General features: G+C 37.8%; 1 protein-coding gene across 1 annotated transcript in view; it reads right to left on the bottom strand.

Annotated features, from left to right (window-relative positions):
* Nucleotides 1-23480, bottom strand: part of LOC141429151 (uncharacterized) — a 41368-nt gene that overhangs the window by 4428 nt on the left and 13460 nt on the right. Inside the window, exons 2-3 of the mRNA XM_074089389.1 lie at nucleotides 7215-7286; nucleotides 96-419 (exon numbers count right to left, since the gene is read on the bottom strand). Coding sequence (XP_073945490.1) covers nucleotides 96-410 — 315 coding nt within the window. The 5' untranslated portion in view covers nucleotides 411-419; nucleotides 7215-7286. The remainder of the gene's footprint in view (nucleotides 1-95; nucleotides 420-7214; nucleotides 7287-23480) is intronic.

Below are 23480 nucleotides of genomic sequence, written 5' to 3' on the forward strand. Positions count from 1 at the left end.
TATACTATGTTGTTTCTATGCTCTAATGTTCCATATGCTATCTATTCAAGAATTGGATATTTGAGTTCGATCATTACAAAGGAAATGAGATTTACCTGTATACATCCGTTACGATCCATACGTTGTCCTTTAGGGCATACGAGAGGAGTGATAAAGAGTGATTTGGTGGTGATTCTTCTTGGCGGGGCGTTTTGGTTGCCGCTCTCTGGACTCTGCAACCAGGTGCGCCAGGCTAGCTCGGCGGCTTGGCGGTCTAAAGTACGCGGCGGCGCTCGCGTGGTGGCAACCGGCGCTGGGGCTTCGGTCGTCACCTTCGCTTCTTCTGTTGTTGTGACCTCAGCCACTTCTGCCACCTCTGCTGCCCCCAGCGCTCGGGACACCAACAATAATGCGCACCACACGTACCACATGGCAAACACCTGTAAATGAAATGCAAATTTCAAATTATTCAGAGGCGACGCTGTGTTGATATAGGTGCATGTAAGTACGTGTTAACGTTTATCGGACGTCATAGGAGTTTTTAAATTTCAATATCATTCTGCGACGTATTTAATTTTAATTAGATATTTTTTCGAAACGTCAAATTCTATCAGTTTTGTGGTTGTGGTAACCGGTTGACCATTAGGCAAAAGCACTTACTATTTTGTGGAGTTGATATTACATAACGGGCACGAAGATATTAGCCTTCGACTTAATCATGTGTACATTAGACTTCTACTACTGATCGTTATCTTAATTATGTTCGGCATTATACAAAACATGAACCACTTGAAAAGTAATTAAAAGAAACTAACGGGAGGTTGCGATAGAAGCTTGTATTGAATAATTCAAGGAGATGAGAGATAGATTGTGCACGGATCCAGAACCAGTGTGATGTCAACTGGACCAAGGCTCGGCCTTAGCCATTAGTCCAATAGCTCGAGCACGAATGAATTGCGTATTCACTGGACCTACTTCCATTGACGGCAGCCAGCCGATTCTGTCATTAAGTCACTTTCGATTTCTATACGTTAGGTCTTTATGCGTAATTTTAAGCGACTAAAAATTATAGGAGTGGCTCCGGTGATTTCATATTTATTTTATTGCTTTCTATAAAACTCGCAGTTACCTACTCAGACAGGACATAACATTTTGAGTGGAATCGACCTTTACATAGCAGAATGTTCGTATTGAATTTGCCAACCTTTTTTGCAAATCCAAGTTGCTGGATGTAGGTAAACTTTGTAACATATATGGTACACTTCATAAAATATGAATTAAATATAAGTCCGGTGCGACGTATCTGCACTGACTACAGATTTAGCGAAACCGGACCTTTTTGCGCAATTAAGAAAAAAAGCATTGGTAGGTAAACGTGTTCCAGATACCACATATTTTCGACCTTGAAGCCCTTTATAGTTTGTTAAAGTGAAAGTTAATACCCTAAGCATCGCCTTCACTTTTAAAGCACTTTAAATTATGCTCTTATAAGTATTTCGATCCCATTATTAAGATGTTCAATGGTGATGGATGTCAAATTATGCTGGCATTTCATCCATCACGGCCGATCGGATCACGACGGTTCAAGAACTGCAACTAACTCGTTCTATACGCACTCGATAAATAAACGACAAGTAAAACATTAAGGCCGTTTTGCAGGAAAAATTAAAACTTGATTAAGTAGTTAAACCTGGCTTAAGCTTGACAGTTCCATACATTTTGACACTACTAAACTGAGCTTAACGCTAACTCGAGATTTATGTTTTTCCAGCAAGTAGCCATAAATTTAAGATTAGGACGGAATATTAATCCCCGGCGTCTAGCAGGTGGATTGCTACCTTTACGAAATGTAACATAAGTAGGTATGGGTAATGAGAAAGTGAAAGCTGAAATTACAAGTTACATGTGGAAGATCAACATAATGACGTCGTAGCTGGTTGACGGAGCCGCATGTTTCTATTTGCAAAAACTTTTACGATTCTTCATGCGTACGCTCTCGTTAATTTCTCGAACCGCCCGAAATAAATATTGGATTAGGCGTATGAACAAACCAGAAATCACAAACATTAAATGTGTGTAAATTAAGCTATGCAAATTTAAAACAAGCGCCTTGTTTTTTTCCAGTCTTATTATTTGGATTTATTACTTGTGATTCCATTTACGGGGCATGATGACAAACAGCAGCAAATTGTTTGAATTCGTTCGTATCCGTGGACTATGTTTATAAACATCCGATTCCTTTGTATCGGTGAGCGTTTCGTCAGAGAAGCACTTTCGGATTACAATAGCTTAGAATATAATGTCTTTTATATCTAAGTATTTCATATTTTATAAACTCGCACATTGAGCTAATCTGAGCCGTACATTTCGAAGTCCTCAGACTTCGATAGATCTGTAGTCTGTGCCTAAGTCACTAGCGCAATTTGTCACTGTTTCTAAGTTTTTGTTTCAAGTCAAGTCCATGAGGTGGTTTCTTTATTAGGAATGTTTAATTACTTAGCACGTCTGTAAAACCAAGTAACCGTTAGTAAATAATAAACAATGCATATTCATGTTGCTATTATGTCACGATTGGATAACAGCCGTAGAGCTAACTGTAACATGCTAATGTGACTAGTTGACTACACGTGTCACTCGACGATAATGGAAAACAACGAGTCCCCTTGACCTCTGCAGCTACGAGATGCAAGCACCTCATGGTGTTTGTGTACGGTCGGCTAATTAATTCGGCGCGCAAAACAGGGGCGATGGCTGTTGACCCCGTCTCTATCGGCGGCATCTGGCAATGATCTCGCATCAGGCGCGCACGCGGAAGCGCGGGAGTTGACCCCGATTCAATGAGTCCTTGGTCCAAGCTCAGCCCATGTTATAACACCTTGGCGAGAAATATCATGCCATCGAACATTTGCATTTACTAGCTACGTTTTCAACACGGTCACGCACCGTGACTACAACGGTTATTCTTCCAGACCGTTCTCAGTTTGCATCAAAGTAATGAATATTAGACCGTTTATTACAAGCTTTTATTTTAAAATTTCGAATTGTAATCGCAGACGACGTCTGACCTAATGAGTTTACCTATTGTGTTTACACTGAACAGACGTCGGGTATTCCACTCGGATGTGTTTGCCGCGCACCGAATCCTCGAATGTTGAACCCTACCTTGACATGTATGCGTGAGCGAGAAGCGCGCGCAGATCTGAGGTGCGCCCGCGCAGGGTTGCACACAAATAGCTTTCCAGTCACAAGAACTTGAGTCGAGTGTTTCTGAGAATACTTACACGGTGCGGGTATGGACTACTTAAAGCTTTAAAGCGCTAGAGATAAGGGCACGGTTGACTGACATATCCTACCACACCGGTCATTAAAAACCGTCGTATTCTATGAGTTACGTAGCTATTGTTTGGGCATGTTCCTTTAATTAATACGAGTGCGTGAATCAACAACATTTAGTGAGTCGGACAGTTAGGGGATCGTGCATTCTTAACTTTCTACAGTCACGCTCGTTACACCAGCAACCCCCCACCCCCTGCCCAAGGACTGACAGGTGGACACGACAGTACAAACGAATTTATTAAGGATAAGATTTATGGGCGCGAGACCCTTTTTAATTAGCGTTATATTTAGATTTACGGAAATCCTTGTTATGGTGCACCTGCTAGTTTATTCTACATGATGTTGCCACAAAGATAATCATAATATCTAGCATAGGTAAAATAGTGAATGCATCCACAAATTTCACGGTTCGTTTCACGTGTTACACATGACTGTAATGACTTGATAATTTCTTCACAGTTGGCAGTGCAGTGACAGGTCCGTATTCCAGGCTAGGCTACGTTGTTAGCCATTAATGTCCATTGTATGGTAATGGTCAGCGATGGCTTCGTGAAAGTGCTGCCCGCTAACTGGTTGGACACGATGTCGGCCAAATTTGCATATTAGGTAACATAACTTGTCACCTGCTCAGGATATGGATTATTGACACGTGGATCATCGGTTCCGGATTGCACGTCATTATTGATTTCCCAGAAACGGTTTAGTATTCATGGGAGGGATCGCAGGAGGTCGGTCGGATCCGACTTCTGTCCGCTATCATAATATGGCCTTAGATTGTGCATCCAACAGATATGTGCGAATTAGCATGAGCATTAGACCTCTACCTACGTCATTTTCCTAGCCTCGTTCAGCACATGGTGGTTCTTACCCGCACCTCGCACGGTTTTGGTTCTTATCGGGCTGTTAACAAATTTTACGGGTTATTGCCAATTGAGGTTTTATAATTTTTATAGATAGGTACCTAATCGTAAAATTCAGAAACGTGTCTGAGTCCCGAAGGCCGCTTAGTTAATTTTTTGTTCAAATGAACTTGAACCTTGTAAAACCGGAATTTAAGTGTTTAAGTGTTCAGTTCACCCAAAGTTGAAGTGCCTTCCTTTAGTTATATAAGTTGAGTCGGGTACATTTCTCTCGTCTACCGTTACACTATATAACACCGTCGGTGATAATTTGCCACCGGTAATTGTTACAGCTTCTCGACTAATATATACTAATGAGAATTCGGTTTCTACATTTTTTTGTACTATTTACTGTTTCCGTCAGTTCTATGTAGTCGTGGTATAACCTAGTGGTTCGAACTACATATGGCTTCTGAAGCAGAGGGTTAGTGGGTTCGAGCCCGGCTCGCATCGCTGAGGTTTTGGAATTTATGTGGGAATTTACATTTGAAATTTACTATGACCTTTACGGTGAAGGAAAACGTGTGTGTGTGTGTATATATGTGTGTGAAGTTCCCAATCCGACTAGGCCCAAGTAGGAACTACGGCTCAAGCCCTCTCATTCTGAGAGGAGGCTTGTGCCCGGGGACATATTAGGCCGAGATGATGATGATGACTGTTTCCGTCATATTATAGTTCGGTATAATTGTATTCGTATCGGTAGGTAAGTTACCTACCATGCATGCTAATTTCTAAGATTTGTGAAACTTGCGAACGGAACGGTTTTTGGAATACTATCTCACCCACTAACAAGAAATTAAGTAGGTATCTATTTTTTCCAAATAATGATTAATTTTATCTTTGTGTTGTACTTTATTGCTACGCTGTCTCCGTTCTCATCATCTCATCATGTCTAAGTAAAGGTATAACGAATTAAGTCAATCACTACGCCCTGAGGTCAAAAACTTATCCTTGTCGCCTTGAAAGCTTTCGATCGAGCTGAATTGTGCTCTACAAAGGTTCGAAAAAACAGCGAAGATATCGTTAATATTCTTTGTAGTTGTGGTACCAAACGCGTGAATCGGTAGGTATATCGATAGACATAGAATATTTAGGTAGATAAGTACCCTCTAATCTAATTTTTGTCGATGGCACTACTGTAGACTAAGGTACTACTCGTACTACAGTATTTTGTTAGCATATTTATCTAGGACTGAGTTGGATCTGACTGCGTGTGTAATTTAATTGAATGCTTCACAATATCGCAGGTAGGCAACAATGCGTGTTCTCATGGCAGTATAAAGGAACGCGGGCGTGTTTGAAAGTTACGCTTTGGCCTCTTAAGTGTTAATAGTGATTGCAATTTGGTTTTTGCAGCCGCCTCGAGACGTTTTGTCACTCTCGTAGGCAAGTGTGTCGGCCGGCTGCCGAGAGCTGCCGACGACCTACTGACTGAGTCGTCAAGTGAACATGTGGCGCGACTATTTACTATCGTTACTATGTCTTCACTTTTGGTACTCGAGATCGTATCTGATACGGACTCTAAAACTGTACGTAATCTCGACCTTTGTAGAGTTGAAGGCGTCTAATCAAAAGTGCAGTCTCATGGTCATAAATTTCAACTGTCCGATTTGAACGATTATAGATAGTAATCGACAAGCATAAGCTTTAGTAAATTATCGGGCGAGTGCGGCGTAATACGCAGTAATGACTTCTCGTTTGTGTTTCCAGCAGATGTGGCCCGTCAATGTCCAAAAACAATTTAAAGCAAATGGAGCTAATCGTTAATCGGCGTTGTGCGTGCGGGCGCGTGTGCGCCGCGACCTCCGACACGCTTCGGCGCGAAGACAGACGGCCGGCGACTGACGTTTATTTATAAAACGGCCCATTCAACTCTCTTTTAATTTTAAAGTCCCTCGTTCATCATAGCTTTTAATACTCTTGCGCGGGCTTTTTACGTTGAAGGTACTTTTAGAGTAAACACAGTTGGAGCTAATTGCTTACTACCGAACACATTCAATTTGATTCCGTAAGATATTACAAGCATCGAGCAAGAAATTACTGAGTCTACGGCACTTCTAAGGGCGTTCATTTTACGGTCTAAATGTTAAAAAAGCGTTTCGGAACGGACGGATGGTCGTTATTAATGAGTGTGCGAATGCGAAGTCGCCATCGTACCGCGACGGATGCGTTCGGAATATCATCTTCGTATTTTTGGAAGGGAAGTCTGCTTTGGCGGAAGCGCGTGGCGACAGCTTTCCTCGGTGAATAACAATCGTCTGCTCGTATCAAGATTTACGTTCGGTCCCACGGCCACGGGCTGCGATGCACTCGCCGTGTCTACAATGCGTACCCACGCATCACAAGACCTTTAAAGGTTACCTGAATGCGTTGCTATAGAACTCGTTTATGTTTACTTTGGTATTATTAACTTTGATTTGTGATATAATAAGAAACTGTGAAAGATTCGCAATTTCAATGCAATATTTGTACAAACTCTACACGACAACTGTTGACAACATACACCAATATAGGTACATATTTATTAGATACGTAAGTAAAGTTGATTGACACATACATAAACCATACATTTCATACAGTAAATTAACTGACTGACTGAGTTAGTATATTAATATTTAAGTGGTCAAATTAAAACTGTTATATTGGCAACAAGCTCGATAGTTTAAGTATAAGTTGAATATGGCTCTATGTATCCCGAAAATTACCTACCTACATTTAAAGCCCGTAAGAGCCCTGAAGAGATAACTTTTATTTTAAATTTAACTCGATGCATCTACGACCTATTTAAAGACGCCGCAATCCTCTTTAAAGTAAATACTTCAGTACCACAGAAGCTATTACATTAACAAATCCGTAGCTGACTGTATAAGTAGGTAAACTAAGAGCTCGTGTTTCTTCATTTGACTAGTAGGTAACCCAAGTCCAATTAACCACTATGCAATAGCATATGCAAAGGCCCTAGGAACCTGTCGAGAAAACGGACAAGTGAAGGAGGCTTACCTTGGGGAAAGACGCGCGTCGCTGTGCGCCGCTCACATTATAACTGGCGCCCGTGGTGACGCCGGCGCAGCCCTGCCGACAGGAAATAAATCTTAATTAAAATGATGTACGGCTGAAGCTTTTCATGGATAAATATATAAGTTTCAGACGGAAATGTTTGGACCGGCTAATTAGTAACACAGGGTACCGATTTTTTACATACATAATATCTGAGAAAATATCATTCGAAATTGGTGTGGAGTACGTCTGGTACGCCAGGGTGGAACCTTTGTGATACTGGTGGCGTGCTTGGAATAAGCAGCAGGGTAGGCAGCGCTAGAAGCTGCTGCGGCGCAAAGTACAAACTGGCTGCCCTTGAATCGATCCAATGCAGGCCAATAGTGTCATATTGACATTTCATTTATCTGCCAAAGATATCATAGCGAAATTGATTATGAAAATGTCCCACTCTGATTAGCAATTCAGTTTCCTTGACTGTACTTGGGTGGCACTCAGATCAGCGTTACAAGACTATAAAATACTGATATCACTTGTTACTATGAACTTGCTTAAGTAAGTACCATACATCTAAAACTGCTAAAATTATAATTGTAAGTACATATGTCAAAGTTAATTTATCTGCGATATAAAGTGCATTAATATTTAAAATGTTTATAATTGGTTTATACGTAAACTTTCTCCCGTCCGTCACAGAGAGTACAGGCCGGCTCTCCAGCTAAAAAATCCTGGCGCACTACTTTCGATTCCAGTTCATACATCACTCAGTGCAACGTGCCCCATTTACAGCGCATTTGTTTCCTACAACAAGCTAATCAAATCAATTTATATTTCATCCATCACCGTCTAAGCGTTCTTTGAACTCGTGCGCTTTGTTGATTCCGGCGGCTGCAGTTCCCTTTGATGCGTCCTAGAGACATGATTTGTCTGGGACGCTTTCTAGCTGCGGCTGCGTCCATGTGATGTAACCAGCGGTGCAACATTGTGGGGCCTGCTCCGGCGCAGCTGGCACACAAACCACGAAAGTAGACCGGCTGGGCCCAGTATCGAGCCCTTTACGAGCTTTTACTTTAAGATTTGTTTATGATGCATATTCTATTGAGAAATTGATATATCGCCAAAGTTGTGGGATAAACGTGAAGATTATGATTATGGAAAGTGGCTTGATAAAATTATGCGTGACGCGAATCTTAACGTAGGTGTACCAAAATTGAATTAACTCTGATTTGTGGTTCCACCTCCGTCCTGTATAAGTCAAAATCTCTATAGGTATATCTGTATTTTCTGTAGTGGTTACTATTTCTTGATGCTCAATAAAGAGTCCTTGTATTGTATTGTCCCACTACTGGCCACAGACCGTCAGCTTGAGAGCCACGTGGGCCTGGTGCGGATTGTTAACTTCACATATAGTACACCATTGAATTGCTTCGCGGGTGTGTCCTCACAATAGTCACAATGTTTTCTTTACCGTAAAGCTGTAAGTAAATTTTAAAACTTATTTCGTGGAAAAATTCAGTGGTATGAGCCCGGATTTGAACACACGATCCTCTGATCGGAAGGCCTTAATTAAGTCAAACCATTAGGCTACCGCGCGCGGCTTATTAATTCGATGTCACATGTTAATAAGTCAAAATTACCTATATAAAATCATAAATTGAAGCACAGCATTTACAGCACATATTTCAAACAAACGGAACCAATGATGAAAGGTACAAAGAATATCCCGTACCTACAAAGAGATTAACTGTCATTTAGTAGACAAAGCCAACGTCAATATTGGCTTGTATGGGCGGTAAACACTGGACGTCTCGGGCGACCGACTCCCGAGAATCCGACTATATCCATTCGACACTCAAGCTGCTATAGACTTGATTGTTTCAGGAACAAAGACTAAGGTTAGGGATCCGTACGATTAATGCGTAAAACCAAAAGTATTTGAAGTATGTACGTACATAAATTCTTATCATTCTTTAAAGTTAAAGCTTTCAAAGTAAATTAATTTTCGTAGAAACTAGGTACGAGTTGTTTAGTCTTTGAGCGCTTGCTTGAAGGTGGAATTCGACGTTGTAATTTGTCAATAGACGTATAAAATCCGAATGACTTACGTAAAATATAGTGAATTAGCGATAATCATTAGATCGTACTTCTCTACTATGGTAGTAGGTATTATGAGAACGGGCCGAACCTTTACGTTTGGACCTTAATTACAATTTGCTGGTCATTTTCATTAATTCCGGACTGAGGCGGATAGTGCTGGTTTCATTTTGTGTAAGGTAAAGGGAAGTATAATATATAATATCAGACAGGTAGATATAATAAGGAGATTAATTTGAATTCCTCTATATTACGTTATGTTCCTACAGTAGCTATGGAGGCAGCTCGTGCCTTATAAACTGATGAGATTGTTGAATATTTCCGGTCACTTTAACTTAGTCATTCATAATTACATTACGTTTGTGGTCATTTTTGATTTTCTCCTTTTAAGAAAAACGTAAACATTTATATGAAATACATGCAATATTCGTATGTATGTAAGTAAATGCGAAAGTGGTAATTATTCAAATATTGCTAGTTCAATTTCTAAAAACCAATGTCCAAATTGATTTCAAATTTAGTACGAATATGTACCTAGATAAAAGATGATAATGCAACTGAAAATAAGAGTCAGCAAAAGAGCTTGTATTAAAAATGAATTTTAAAATAAACTTATCTACTTATAGTAAGAAATGCATGGGAGCAGTCTGTCAGCCAACAACTTTAGACGAAATTGCGATTTCGAAATATCAAATTTTGACTTTGTATTATATCTATCTACTACATAAGTACCTAAAAGGTTAAGTAGCGGTTACCTTCATACATAACAAAAATAAAAAAAGCAAATTATTCGCGCTGCCAATAACAGTACAATCATTTCCCAGCTATGCTATGAGCCGTGAAAGCAAAACATCGAGCCTCTTTGTTTCTAAACATTGTGTGCAAATTTGTATCGATAAAAGCAAATACGTATAGGAACAGACCGAGACTACCTTGTTTGTTATGCGCTTCGTAAACTGTTTACGCATTTTCTCGGGTCGACTTAGATAAAATGGCATTAAATATGTCGTTCCACAATGTTGCGATGCCAGACAGCTGCCAATGTGGATAATACAGTCTTACACATCGGTGCTGTACAGGTGCTCAAAAATATTTGAACATGCTCTTGCGCGAATGCAGAGACTCCAAATATTTCAGATGTGACCACAACTGTCTAGTATGCATACGCATTATCATATCAGTGTATAGTGCATTTCGATGGTCTTCACATTATTTTATGATCAGTAATTTATTAGGTTTGGTAGCTGTATGTATTGTGCAGCGGTTGTTCGAAAGCTCGGGGTATGAAAAATATTCAAATGATATCGATGGACATACTAAACAAATTATATTTGAAATTGTAGGGTTCCGTGCCCAACGGAAAAACGGATGTAGGATCACTTACGTGTCTGTCTGTTTGTCCGTCTGTCACAGCCAATTTGCTTCGAAACCACTAAATCGATTGAAATAAAAATTTATACACTTATGTAAGTTGGTGACCAAAAAAAGGATGTGTAACGTAAATTAATAAATTTTGCACATGAAAGTTTTGAAGCTTTGACGTTATTTAAGAAAATAAGCGAAATTCAACCATTCCCCGTTATATTCTAAATTGCTGGGCCTAAAACTTTGAAAAATAATACAGAAAATAGTTCTAGACCTAAAATCACAGAAAACCATAGAGAAAGTCTTATGTTGTTAAGTAACAGAGAATTTTTCGTAATGTCTAGCATAGTACGGAACCCCTCCACGCGAGTTTAACACGCGCTTGTCCGGTTGTTGGTAATACGTTTGCCAATTAATTGCCTAAATATTTAATTAGCAATCGTTTTCGATGTACACCACCGTCGCTGGGTAAAATAAAAACTTAGTAGTTAAATTATAAGTTATAGCCCCCGCTCATGCACCAACAACAGGCATGCAACAGCATTGATCATGTTCGGGGAAATACACTAACAAGTAAAACTATAATATCTAATGTAATTATACTAATTAAATTAATAAAAAAAAAGGTAACTAATTTTGAGAGGCGTGCGATGGGTTCAGCATTTTTCGCTTAATTGAACATATAGAGTCCTGAAAGATTTCCAACTTGAATTGATATTCCAGGTCTAGATCGTTAAAAGATTTTTGGATACGATGTAGTGGAAGGGATATTCCAAGTTTTGTCCTGGTCCCGCCTGGGCGGAAAGTTGTTCGCAGAAAAGTTCGCGTGTTGCATTTAGGTACAGTAATGTTAATGTTCTGTAACAAGTAAGTATCAGGCACAGTCCCATTTATAATTTTCTTTAAGATTGTTTATTTGCATATGTGATTCAGGAAAAATGACAGGTATCAAATATACCTGCTTGATACACGAACCACTTGTAAAATTCTCATTCTTGTTTTCACCTTATATCTCATCGTAGCCAATAAAACGAAAGAGAAGTGAGAAGTACTCGTAGCTATTAAAGTTTATGGTCAGACTATTGCTGAATGTTCGCAACAATTTAGTCACGTACGGTTGTAATTACGCTAAGCATTATCTCAGTAATGTTTTATTATATGGACAACTAGGACGCATGTCACTTTCTGAAAGTGGCAAAAGAAATTTGATAAGTTTCATTCATCATCATGATCGTCAGCTGAAATACGTCCATAGTTGGACATATACATAGGCATGAGAAGAAGGGCTACGAAATAGCCCGAAACATGTCGAGCTAAACTCGGTTTAAGACGAGTTATCCGTTACAATATCATTTAATATACATAGACCTCTTCTAAACAACGTCACTATAACCAATACTGCACAACCTGCATCTATGGGACTCCTGTTTGATGTTCCATCCAAGTGTTCTTTATATTATGGGCAAAAAGCAAATCATGATACAGTCGAGTTAGTGTTAAGCTCAGTTTAGTAGTGTACAAATGTCGAGTTAAGGTTTAAAGATTTTAATACAGCTTTTTTTAAGCGCAGCTTAGGACGTCCACCAACGAGATGGATGGATGATCTGAGAAAGCCGGGGGTCAAGGTGGATGTAGGTCGCACCCAACAGAAGCAACTGGAGGTCCAGGGGGAGTCCCGTGTCCAACAGTGGATGTTCTACATGATGATGAATTGATGATGATGATTGCTTTTTCAATCAAACAAGCATTAGACATATCGAAAATTACAGCTTACTGTACAAGGTATCTTAAAACATTCACAGGGATGTTCAATTAAAGTAACCCAACAACTTGATGAAATAGGAATTCCTGGTTAATTTTGAGACAACTTGTATTTATAAACTCACGTGTTGAATATATATTCAACCATTGTCTTTGTCTTTGTGTTAATACAGTAGGTAGGTATTTCTTTAGGACATTTGTCATATGAACGAGTAGGTTTGGTTCTTCCGCGACTTTTTGCAATTAGGTTAAATTCGGTTTTTATTGATAAACCTATGATTTAAAAAAAAAATATGGACACGTTTATCCGAAACAACTTGTGTGGCAAATATCTAGAATTAATAAATATTATCGCAAAAAAAACAATTAGGTAAATCATTGTTATGCTTAAGAGACCAAGAGGTTAACTGATATACACGTGATCAAAAAACACTGTATGTATAATAATATACTTACTTAATTAAAATATAAATATTAGATAGTGGTTCGTAATAGAAATGTAGTTATCAATATCACTGAAATTCTAAACTTTTTACCTAAATACCGTGGAATTCTAACACCTGCTAAGTATTTAATAACAGATTATGATTGTGATCCGTACAACCCATTTAAATAGGTACTTGGAAGCCTGAAACTTCATATTGTTTATTACTTTAGATAAGAACATTGATAAAGCAAGGTTATAAAATTGTAATCGAATTGTACTTAACCTCCTCAATATTTGAAATAGGTATCTAACTCGATTGAGTTTGACTTTAATGTTAGTACATCCACAGGTGCCCTCAAACAAGACCATTACTACTATTTAACCGTGTTAACTAACATTTTAATTGCAATCGCCTACGATATTGCGTATAATATCTCAGGTCAAATACAACTATTGTATGAATTGTGCAAGAGTGTTTATCGGTCAGTTGGATGATGTTCTATTTGACCCGTGTTTAGTTATTTTCCTAATTATCGTTTACTAATTGCTTGCGGTTTCGTACAGTCGCCAACACACTAAGCATTCATGCACTTTGTGTGTCTTACTAGTCTTACTCGACAATTACAGGTACTTACATGTATAAAATAAGATGCTTATAAGTACTTAATATTAAACGATTCTCACTTAAAAATTATTTGCTACAAATCTTGTATTCAATTTCACGTTGTGTTACAGGTTGTTCATTTATTATAATTGAATGATATTCAATTTATATAGTTTCCTCAATTTGAAACTCACAAATCGTGTCGTTTATTACATTATTTTTATGCGGATTTTTTAAACGCGGTTAGGAATATTGCGTAACGTCACCTAGCTAAAGATATTATAGTGCGCTATAAAATTGGAGTTGACTTTTATATCACTCGATGATTCCTTTTTAAATGGAATTGAGATTATCGGAACATTAATTTCAAATGATTTTATTTATTGTATCAATTTTCCTTGTTTCGTTCTTCGTTGTTCTTCTTTTGTATAGTGCCAACAATTTTGGTTTTAGATACAGGTTTCAATGGCTTAAAATGATTATAGTTTAAAGGAAAGATGCCAGAAAACATCATTACAAGAGTTTTTATTGCACCAGCTTAACCAATCGATTTTTTATTTGATTGGCTGTGGACGTTGTACTCGCGATAAGTGCACTTGTATATGATATCATTGAGCCAATAACGAGTTGGGAATTAGAACTAATGCACATCTATTTGATACTTAACCTACTCATTACTTCACTTGCTATGTACTCGTACCCTCAAAATGCCTATAATACATTCGTATAATATAACTATCGAAGAATTGTTAAAATTGTATTAGGTCATTTTTAAATTCGATCACTCACAAGGATGACGCTATCGTTGATGACTGCGTGTGTCTAATCAAATTTAATAGTAAAATAAAATTCTACGAATACTTGATGCGAAATTGCCGATATGAAATTATGAATCGATGACTAAAACGAAAGTTTCCTTTTTTCGTTACTTAAAGATTAAGTAATAAAAACTTATCATGTGTGATGATGTTGAAAGCACAGCGATCCCTGTAGTGATTAATATCCAATAATAGACGAGGTACCTACAATCTAAACTCCTTTAAGTACCTAACCTACCTACCTACCTACCTAGCTACACAAATTGGCAATGAACATCCTGCCTACCATTTAGGTGGGTTTACATAGCATTCATCACCTCAACTTAAGCTTATTTTATGGAACTGCGGTAAATTTTTATGCGGTAAAGTCTTTCTTTCAAATTCCTCAAAGAAAGAATGCCCACACCCATGCTCTCCTAATCCTCCGTGCAGCAATCTGCAACATTGTAGACGGGAGTCTGCGAATAGCTAGTTGATCGAACCCAGTGTTTACCTAACAGCGTGACGAGCGTGGTCCTAGCTTAAACTAAAACTAGTCAGTTAACTATTCATGAAAGTTGCTCGCGCGCAAGACTGGAATGCCAACTGGCGCCGCGTTGTGTCGCCGCTATTTACTGCCGACTTGCTACGACTGTGTAGGTACCCTGTTGTACACGGTTTTTGAGCTATCCGACGATCAGAACCTATCCTTGCGTATTCTTGGAAGGCACTCGGGCACTCGACTGTTTTTGTGGTGGTCGTGGCAATTATTTCTAATGCTGTTTAATATTTATGGATGTCGCAGCCAAGCAATATTATTTGAAAAGTATTTTTTTTTACATATTGCGGCAAAGGTGACACGTGGTAAGTGCAGCGTCAGTGTTTTGTAATCTACTTTTCGTTAGTGTTAAGACAGCATGTAGAGTAAAAAGTATTTACAAAACGATACCGCACAAATAAGAAATTTCACGCGTAACATTTTTGTAATGGATAAAAAGCAAGGGACATGATTTAAAGGCGTGTTAACGTCAACTGACAACTTTGTAGGTTTGGACGCGAAGAGCTGAGGCGTTCCTGAACAAAATAGACGAGCTGGTTAGACTAGCCCATATGATTATGGTTATGTAATATCAAAGTAAATTATTGTTCTTGAACATAAACAGCCCGTGTAGCACGTGAGTTTAGGGCAAATCTAAAGCCTAAAGCGATCTCCGCGGTTTCGTAGATTGTCTGACATCGCATAGAGTTACAAGTTAGTTATGTATGTTAGTTGTGTATTAGTTATGTAAAAGGTCTGAGGCCTCATTATCATCGTATGCTTATCTAAAATATAGAATTACTAGCTTTTGCTGCGGCTTAGCCCGCGTAGACTTCAGTTATCGCGCGCTGTTCCCTCGGGAACTGTGCATTTTTTCGGAATAAAAATAGTCTCTGTCACTCTCTGACCTATAAACTATCTCTATGTCAAACATGACGTCAATCTGTCGCTCCGTTTCGACGTGAAAGACGGACAAACATACATAGAAATACACACACTTTCGCATTTATAATATTAGTATGGATTTATCCGTTATAATAGTCAAATAAGAAGCAAATTTCTATTACCAATTTCCAACAAAATTAATATGGTCTTCTTTCACCAAGCGGAAAATAATGAAATAGGTATTGGAGTCAATACTTGTAGGTGTGATAGAGCCAAGCTAAAATGACGCGTCCCTCAACTAAAGCAGTTGATTATGAGTTATGACTACCTAAGTAGTTAGACAGCAAATCTGACAATAACCGCCTGAGTCGAACGGGGAACTAAATGATCAATAACAATGACATTAATGTTTGTATATATGCCGCTCGTATTTTTAATATGCTCATGTGCGTAAATGCGGTGGTAGGGCGCCTCATTTCAGATTAGACAAGCTCTAACAGTATCATAAAAAAATGCAAATTAGTTTCAATTTATAAGTGTTCCTATCCTAGTATTGGTTATAATTAGTTATACTGAGATAATATCTCCTACCTGGGAGTTCCTGAGTGGGGTTCCTGGGAGTTCTGGTGATGAGCTGTAACTAGCGCTACTAACAATAAGGCGCGACCCCGCCTATAGCTTAAGTAGAGTTTTGGAATTACGTTACGTGGAAATATAGAAAGTTACATAAATCCTTATACTGATGCGGTATTTCATTTAAATAACGTTTTACCGGTTTCTTAGTATTTGTTTTCCTCCAGGTAACAATGGGGTCAATGTGAGTGGGTAAAGTGACTCATTTTAATGGAAAGTGGTGTAAAGTGGTATCCCTGATCGGGACGCATATTTCAAAAGGTTTGGAGACAAAATATAATTTTGGGTACGAACAAAATGAAGTTGAATAAAAGGGAAAATACCTAATTGACTGTCGCAAGCACATCCCCGATTTTGTTAATATTACTAACTAGCTAGCTAGGTACTTGTCTAAAGCACGGTACGGCATTAAGAGGGTTTATACCTGCTGAGCTGGCAACGTTGCATTTTTGTTAGTTTTTCTCGATTGTTCCATAAAAATTGAATGAAAATTAAAAATGTGGTCTTATAGAACTCTTCTTAATATATAAGTTAATGTGTCTACTCGAATAATTATTCGTTATAGACTTTTATTTTCTTTAAAAACCGTTAATAAACATTAATTCGTGTTTACGGTGAATATATAATAATATTAACAGTGTACTATGGAATAAAATATTTTATCTCAAAATTTGAGCATTTACATAGAATGTGCTGCACAGATTATTTCTCTCTTTCTTTAAACAAACTAAACTGACTCCAAACCATACTTTTAGACCGTTTTAGGATGTTATCGGTCTGGATCGTCAGATCGCTAACGGCACTGCGAGGTCAATTACGGCACATCCGTAACGCACGATGCTTTTACTTCAGTTACCAGACAATACTATTATGTCACATTTGTTATATGCAGTTCAGTGTTACCTTTGGTAATAAGTATATAAATTCTATTCAAAAATCAAAACTTAGTCCCTCTGGAATCAAACAGAATACGATACAACGAATTCAAGCTAACTCAAGTAGGTATTTATAATATACAATGGAAATGTATCTTATTGTTACAAATAATAAAGCCGCGTTCACAATGAATTATGTTGTTACAAAGTAGTTTTCACTTTCGTTTGCATTGATAAATGAGAGCGTTAACGATTCCGCCTGCGGCCAGGACGTCACGTCTCACGTCGCAGCTTCCGCATAACAGGCTCGTCCCTTGACAGACAATGCAGCACACCTTTGCATTAGATTCTTTGTGTTATGGATTAATGTGTCTATAATTATGAAGTGCATGTAATCGATGGCATAAATTAAGCCATCTTCTAAGTCGCTGCAATATTGACTGAGAGGTCGTGGTCATCGACTGAGGATTTGTAGCTTACCTTCATAACGACTTTCGTGAGAAAATAATGTACCTAGTGATTTACTCTTGCCTTTAAATACACCGCAGTACTGGAGTCCGAAGTTCTTAGTTGTTAATAGTGAGCACTGCTGCACACCCTCACAATCAGGACCCATGTAACCCGCTGGAAAAGATAATGCTATCCTATTCTAAAACCGGGCACGGCACGGCAAATAAACTACCAAAATAACGAGTTGCTTTTTATGCAACTTTGTATGAGAAGTAATCTGTTACTTTTTTTCATCAGCGTATAGTAACTAATTAGTAAACTTGCAATAGTAAGGGACTGGCTTTCAAATGATTACGCAATTAACCGCTATTCTGATTTTCTATTGTACGAGTACCTGTCTATTTGAGCTGTTGCTCTGTTTTTTTATGAGATCGATCATGTTTGTAAACATCGGAGTGAAACATATCGTTTACGGATCAACAACTGACCAATGTCTAACAAATTTGTGTTACATCTTCTTTGATTAAGGAAGCAATAAAACACTTCTTTACTTTTTTGACCGATAAACTAGTTGCTTTATTATTGGGGCCGGCTAATCACGATTAAAAGGTGTTGATACGTAAACCTGTCAATCGCGTTTGCGGAGTACTAACGCGTCTGTCAATTTCTTCTCTTTAATGTTTATACAGAGCTATTTAATGTTGAATATATTTGCCAGATGTTATTGCTATGTTGGTACCCGTTTTCTACGTTACTGAAGAGAAGCGAGAAAAATTGTTAACAACCTTGACACGTGACAATGAGGCGTAAAAACATATTCTACGTTTTGACGCAACGGCTCGTAGTAGCCTTTACCTAATAGCCAATGACCTTATTGATTTCGGACACGATCATAATCTCTAGGAGATAGATAACAGAGGTGTTTGTTAAAATTTCAAGTTTTATTTAACAGGCGAGTTGTATTATATTCGAACAAACAGTCATCAACATACACATGATACATACGTCAAAAAAAATATTGAGATACCCATTATCCCTCTACAAAGGCCGTGCTAGGATAAGCTTAGTGATTCTACCCCCAGCGAGTTTCGGCTTGTAATTTTTATGGATGAGTGACACCACATTAGTAATTAATCTGTAAAATTTCAGCCTAGTTTATTCTATAGTTAAAAGAAAAAAAAAACGAAATATGATTTATCTTTATTTTTTTTCCAGCCTACCAATTTTAGCGTGCGTCACATATGTTGTCATTTAGGTTAAGCGTTTTTAGGATGTATGTAAAATAATCTATGCAAAGATTTAGAATAAAGAATAATTTTGAAAAATAAATATGTTTTATAGCTTGTTAGTGGGTGTATCACTGGTGAAAAAATTGGAACGGTCGCTAACGTGAAAGTAAGGAAAAATAAACTAAAAAGTTTAGTCAGCAGTTTTTTTTTTACTTTTTTCTATGGCTCCATTATTTTTAAAAGTCGCTGAACTAATGTTGTTCAGTTTGACGAGTACGACCTATGTTTTAATTATTTACTCGTATTACAGGCCACACCCGGTATATAGAAGCTAGACTAGAAATCTGGCAGTTTTGTTGGTTATCTTTCAGAGTGGTATAATATCTTTGGATCGGATAGAGGGCACAGATACACTATCGTAATCTTCAGCTTAAGAACATCTCGTTGAGGGTAGTAAATAGAGAATCAGGTTTATTGGTATTCAGCGAAATGTAGACCGGAGGCAGATTGCATTCCTCATAACGATAGAATACGCACGCATAAATTTTAATGAACAATTACAGATTGTAAAAGTAAATGTTTTTAATTGTCAATAAACATGATTTGAGTGTAACGGAATTTCGTAAGTAAGCCGACGAAATGGGTCATCGGTCGTATTAGTAATGAAGGGCAATGTTTGTAGACGAGTTGTCATTAGGAGCAAATGGATGTTTCTCGGAACGTTAAGCGTCCACGTTTAACCGAGCACTTGCCGGAAAATACCTACGGTACAACCAGGTGTTTTACTTTGTAGGGCCAAGTTCAATCTCAGTAGGAAAAGTGACAAGTGCACACTATTTTCGATGCAATTAGCTCAGGGGCGTAAGGGTGGCGTGAGTTTAGAGGTTGCTAGACTAGTCGGTACTACCACAGAATAAGTAATAGTACAAGTAACTACCTACTTAGGGCGCAATCATCTAATTTGTTAAAAAAACTGATTTTAATCACGGTGAAATCTTCAAGCTTATGCCAATTCTGCCGCTTCTTTTCTTAAAAAATCAAATCATGTAGCAGTTTTAAACATAACGATTTATCTTAGTTGCAAGAGGCTATCGCAAGAAGGATACTTAATTAATACCTACACCTATGATAACTTTATGCGCGTGCACATCTAATTAATGTGGCTTTTCAACTTAGCTGCTTTTATTTTATTATAGTTTATATTATAGCATAAGTTTCATAGGTTAAAATTGCATGAGAATTGAGCGCGTCTCGCCATCAAACGTAGCAGTTTGGCGAGATTATATAATGTGTAGTACCTAAGTTGTAATTTGAATATATAAATGAAAAAAAAACCTTACAAACATACAAAACACGTAAATTACTTATAGCTATTTATGATTATGACAGAATTTACTTCAAAACATTTTAATCCTGTAATATTTTGCCCATCAGGGCTAAACGCCTAACATGCTTGCCGTCGCCACACGGCAATGCTCAATCTTTGAGCGAAAAACACCCGACCCATTATTATTTCACCTTCAAATAAATAAATAAATATCATGGGACAATTGACACCAATTGACCTAGTTCCAAACTAAGCAAAGCTTGTACCTACTATAGATACTAAGGAACGGATAAACATACTTATATAGATAAATACACTTCTACACCATATTAAACACCCAAGAACCGAGACCAAAGATTCGTATTATTCACACAAATATCTGCCCCGGCCGGGGATCGAACCCGGAACCTCAAGCTTAATAGTCAGGTTCTCTAACCACTTGGCTATCCGGTCATCAAATAGCGTGAATTCACATAAACTGATTGTCTCAGTTCCGTAGCGTAGTAAGTGGTCCTGTAGGACTACGGAACCCTAACAATAATCTCGAATTCGTTGGTTTGTCGTTAGATGTAATTGCATTTAACAATCGATATTTTACAGACTACTTTCTCGGCGGTCGATGTAACTAGTTACTTTAGTATAAGCGGATAAGCTATCGATTATAAACATCATCCCACTAATATAATTAATGCGAAAGTTGCTAAGTCTGTTTGTTTGTTACTTCGTCACGTCTAAACCGCTGAACCGATTTGGATGAAATTCGCTATACAGATAGTTTAAGTCCCGGGGAAGGATATAGGATAGTTTTTATCCCGGAAAATTTCATGGTTCCAGCGGAATAGTGAAAACTGGATTCTATGCGGACGAAGTCGCGAGTAACAGGCTAGTAAATAATAAGTAAAAATATGAAACAAGAATATTGCAGTTCAAACACATAAACATTAAATAGATGCGATGCGTCGTTTAATGTTTTGGGTGTAATATTTATAAACAATAAGCATCACGAGATTCTCACAACGTCTGTTTAATAGTATAATTTGCTTATAAACATATAGATTTTTTGATGTCTGTTTACCTACATATTAACAGGTTTCAACGCTTGCAGCTTAGCTAGTTTTACTTGTTACTCAATAAAGCCTAGTTATATAGAAGGTAGGTACTAGTAACATACAATTTTTGAAACTTTCTGTACTTGTTTATAAGTAGGTACCGTCCGTTCAAAGGAGATTATGAATGGACAAAGTGATTAAGATAGTCATATCTACTCTTGCAATGCACTATGTATAATGTTAACAACTTGCAGCAGTCTCCCGTCGTTAAAAGAGATAAAGAAGTGTGAAGTGGTTGTTACTTTCAATGTTATCATATAGGTATCTAAACTTACTTTACATACCTTCCTCGAACTTGATATTAAAATTAGTACAATATAAATAATAGTATTAGTAGGTAGTAATAATGATGTTGATACATTCAACATCCCTAAAATAGAAGCATATCACGTTGCATGTAAATTTGATACCAGAATTCTTAACGTATTAGGTAGAGAACTATTATTGAAATCGTTTGTTTTGGTATTCGATTTAGAGAATCGCATTGTTTATTGGAAAAATGATAAACACGGATAAGAAGCGAAATTGTTTTAGATATGAGTTGGGCTATAATTGCGACAAATATCTATCCTTTAGTATCCTATTGTCTGACTAATATTATCAATGAGGAAGTCTGTGAAGATGTTTGAATGTTTATTAGGTACTTAATCATCCCCTTAAATGGATAGTTTAAGTCCCGGGCAAAGAAATTGGGATCGTTTCTATCCTGGAAAATTGCATAGTTCTCGCGGGATAGCGATATGGATACGTATTCTTCGCAGACGAAGTCACGATCAATGGCTAGGTGTTTGTTACCAGCAAAATTGATCATTATTTTTTATCAACTCATGCGCATTATAGTGTCAGCTTGGACCTTAATAATCAGTAATATACGAGCGTTATTACTTTTCTCCATACAAACCATTTTGGCGAGTTTCATCAAAAATATGAGCTACCCTTTTGCCGGCTGGACTGGCTCGCAGAATGGGAAAGCACGGAATCGAATAGCCATCAGAACCATTGTTCGTTTCAACTTTTACTGCGTGAAACACGTCTGCCACGCCATTATTATTGCCGTTTGGCTCTGCTGATCTCTTGTGTCCCCTCTGACAATGGACGCGATTGTTTACTTCCATACCTTTCGAACAATTAGTCAGAAGCACTAGATCACGAAATTATAGCGCCATTGCGAAATAGTCGATCCACAAAATGTTGGACATCGATAAAATTCTGTGCCCTTATTGGAATTCTTGGGCGCGACTCTAACATCAGAATGGCAGTAGGTAGGTAATTGTTTGGTCTTTCATTACTTTTGTGATTAATGAATCCTATTTGCGACTGAGAATATCCGCCAATGATGTATTACTAATATGTAACGAGAACCCGTGTCAGCCTAGTGTAGGCAAACGTTTTGGTAACTTGAGATTAGATGCTAACAGGCTAATGTTAAACATTGTGTTGCCTCTCATGGGCTTTCATGAACGTAAAGTTTTGATTATTTAACTTTTTGTTTCAAGCATAAATGTACCTATCTAATGGTTGGCCTGAATGTATGTGTAATATACAGCGTGTATTTTTGATACTACCTCAAACTGTAACCAGACGAAGATTTAAGCGCTGTGACTCGTATCAAAACAAATTGTGAATTTAGAGTTAACTACCAAAGCGTAATTAATTTTTGAAATATTTTCGACCAGCAATGTAACGCGTACAATAATTTATACGAGAGAGCAGCGTTCTGTGACAGCTGTCACGTCAACAAGTGCGATGTTTTGAATAAAACAAAGTACTTAGTATCACGTAGTGTTACATTGCGTGCTAATTACCTAATTTTGTAAGGAAAATTATTAGTGTATTTTTTTACTAAAACATAATAAAACGTGATTATTAGGGCCTTCACTAACTACCCTTAAAGTTTGAGGTAGTATAAAAATACACGCTATATAGATTTTTTGCACTGATTTTTGGTGTGCAATAAAGGATATTTGTATTGTATTGTGGTGCTTATTTAGTTCCTTGTGCTGTCAATTGACAAATCTTCGCGGAAGTAGGCGTGCTGTGTGGAATATTGATTGTTTGATGTGACGTGATGAGGGTGCCTTGTCAATCATCATTGAAAACGCAAACCTATCCACTTCCGTGCCATCTGCTGGGCTACTACGAAACTCGAAACTCGAAGTTAGTGTCGTGCGGTCC

Source organism: Choristoneura fumiferana, chromosome 6 (genome assembly GCF_025370935.1).
Source record: "Choristoneura fumiferana chromosome 6, NRCan_CFum_1, whole genome shotgun sequence".
Lineage (NCBI taxonomy): Eukaryota > Metazoa > Arthropoda > Insecta > Lepidoptera > Tortricidae > Choristoneura > Choristoneura fumiferana.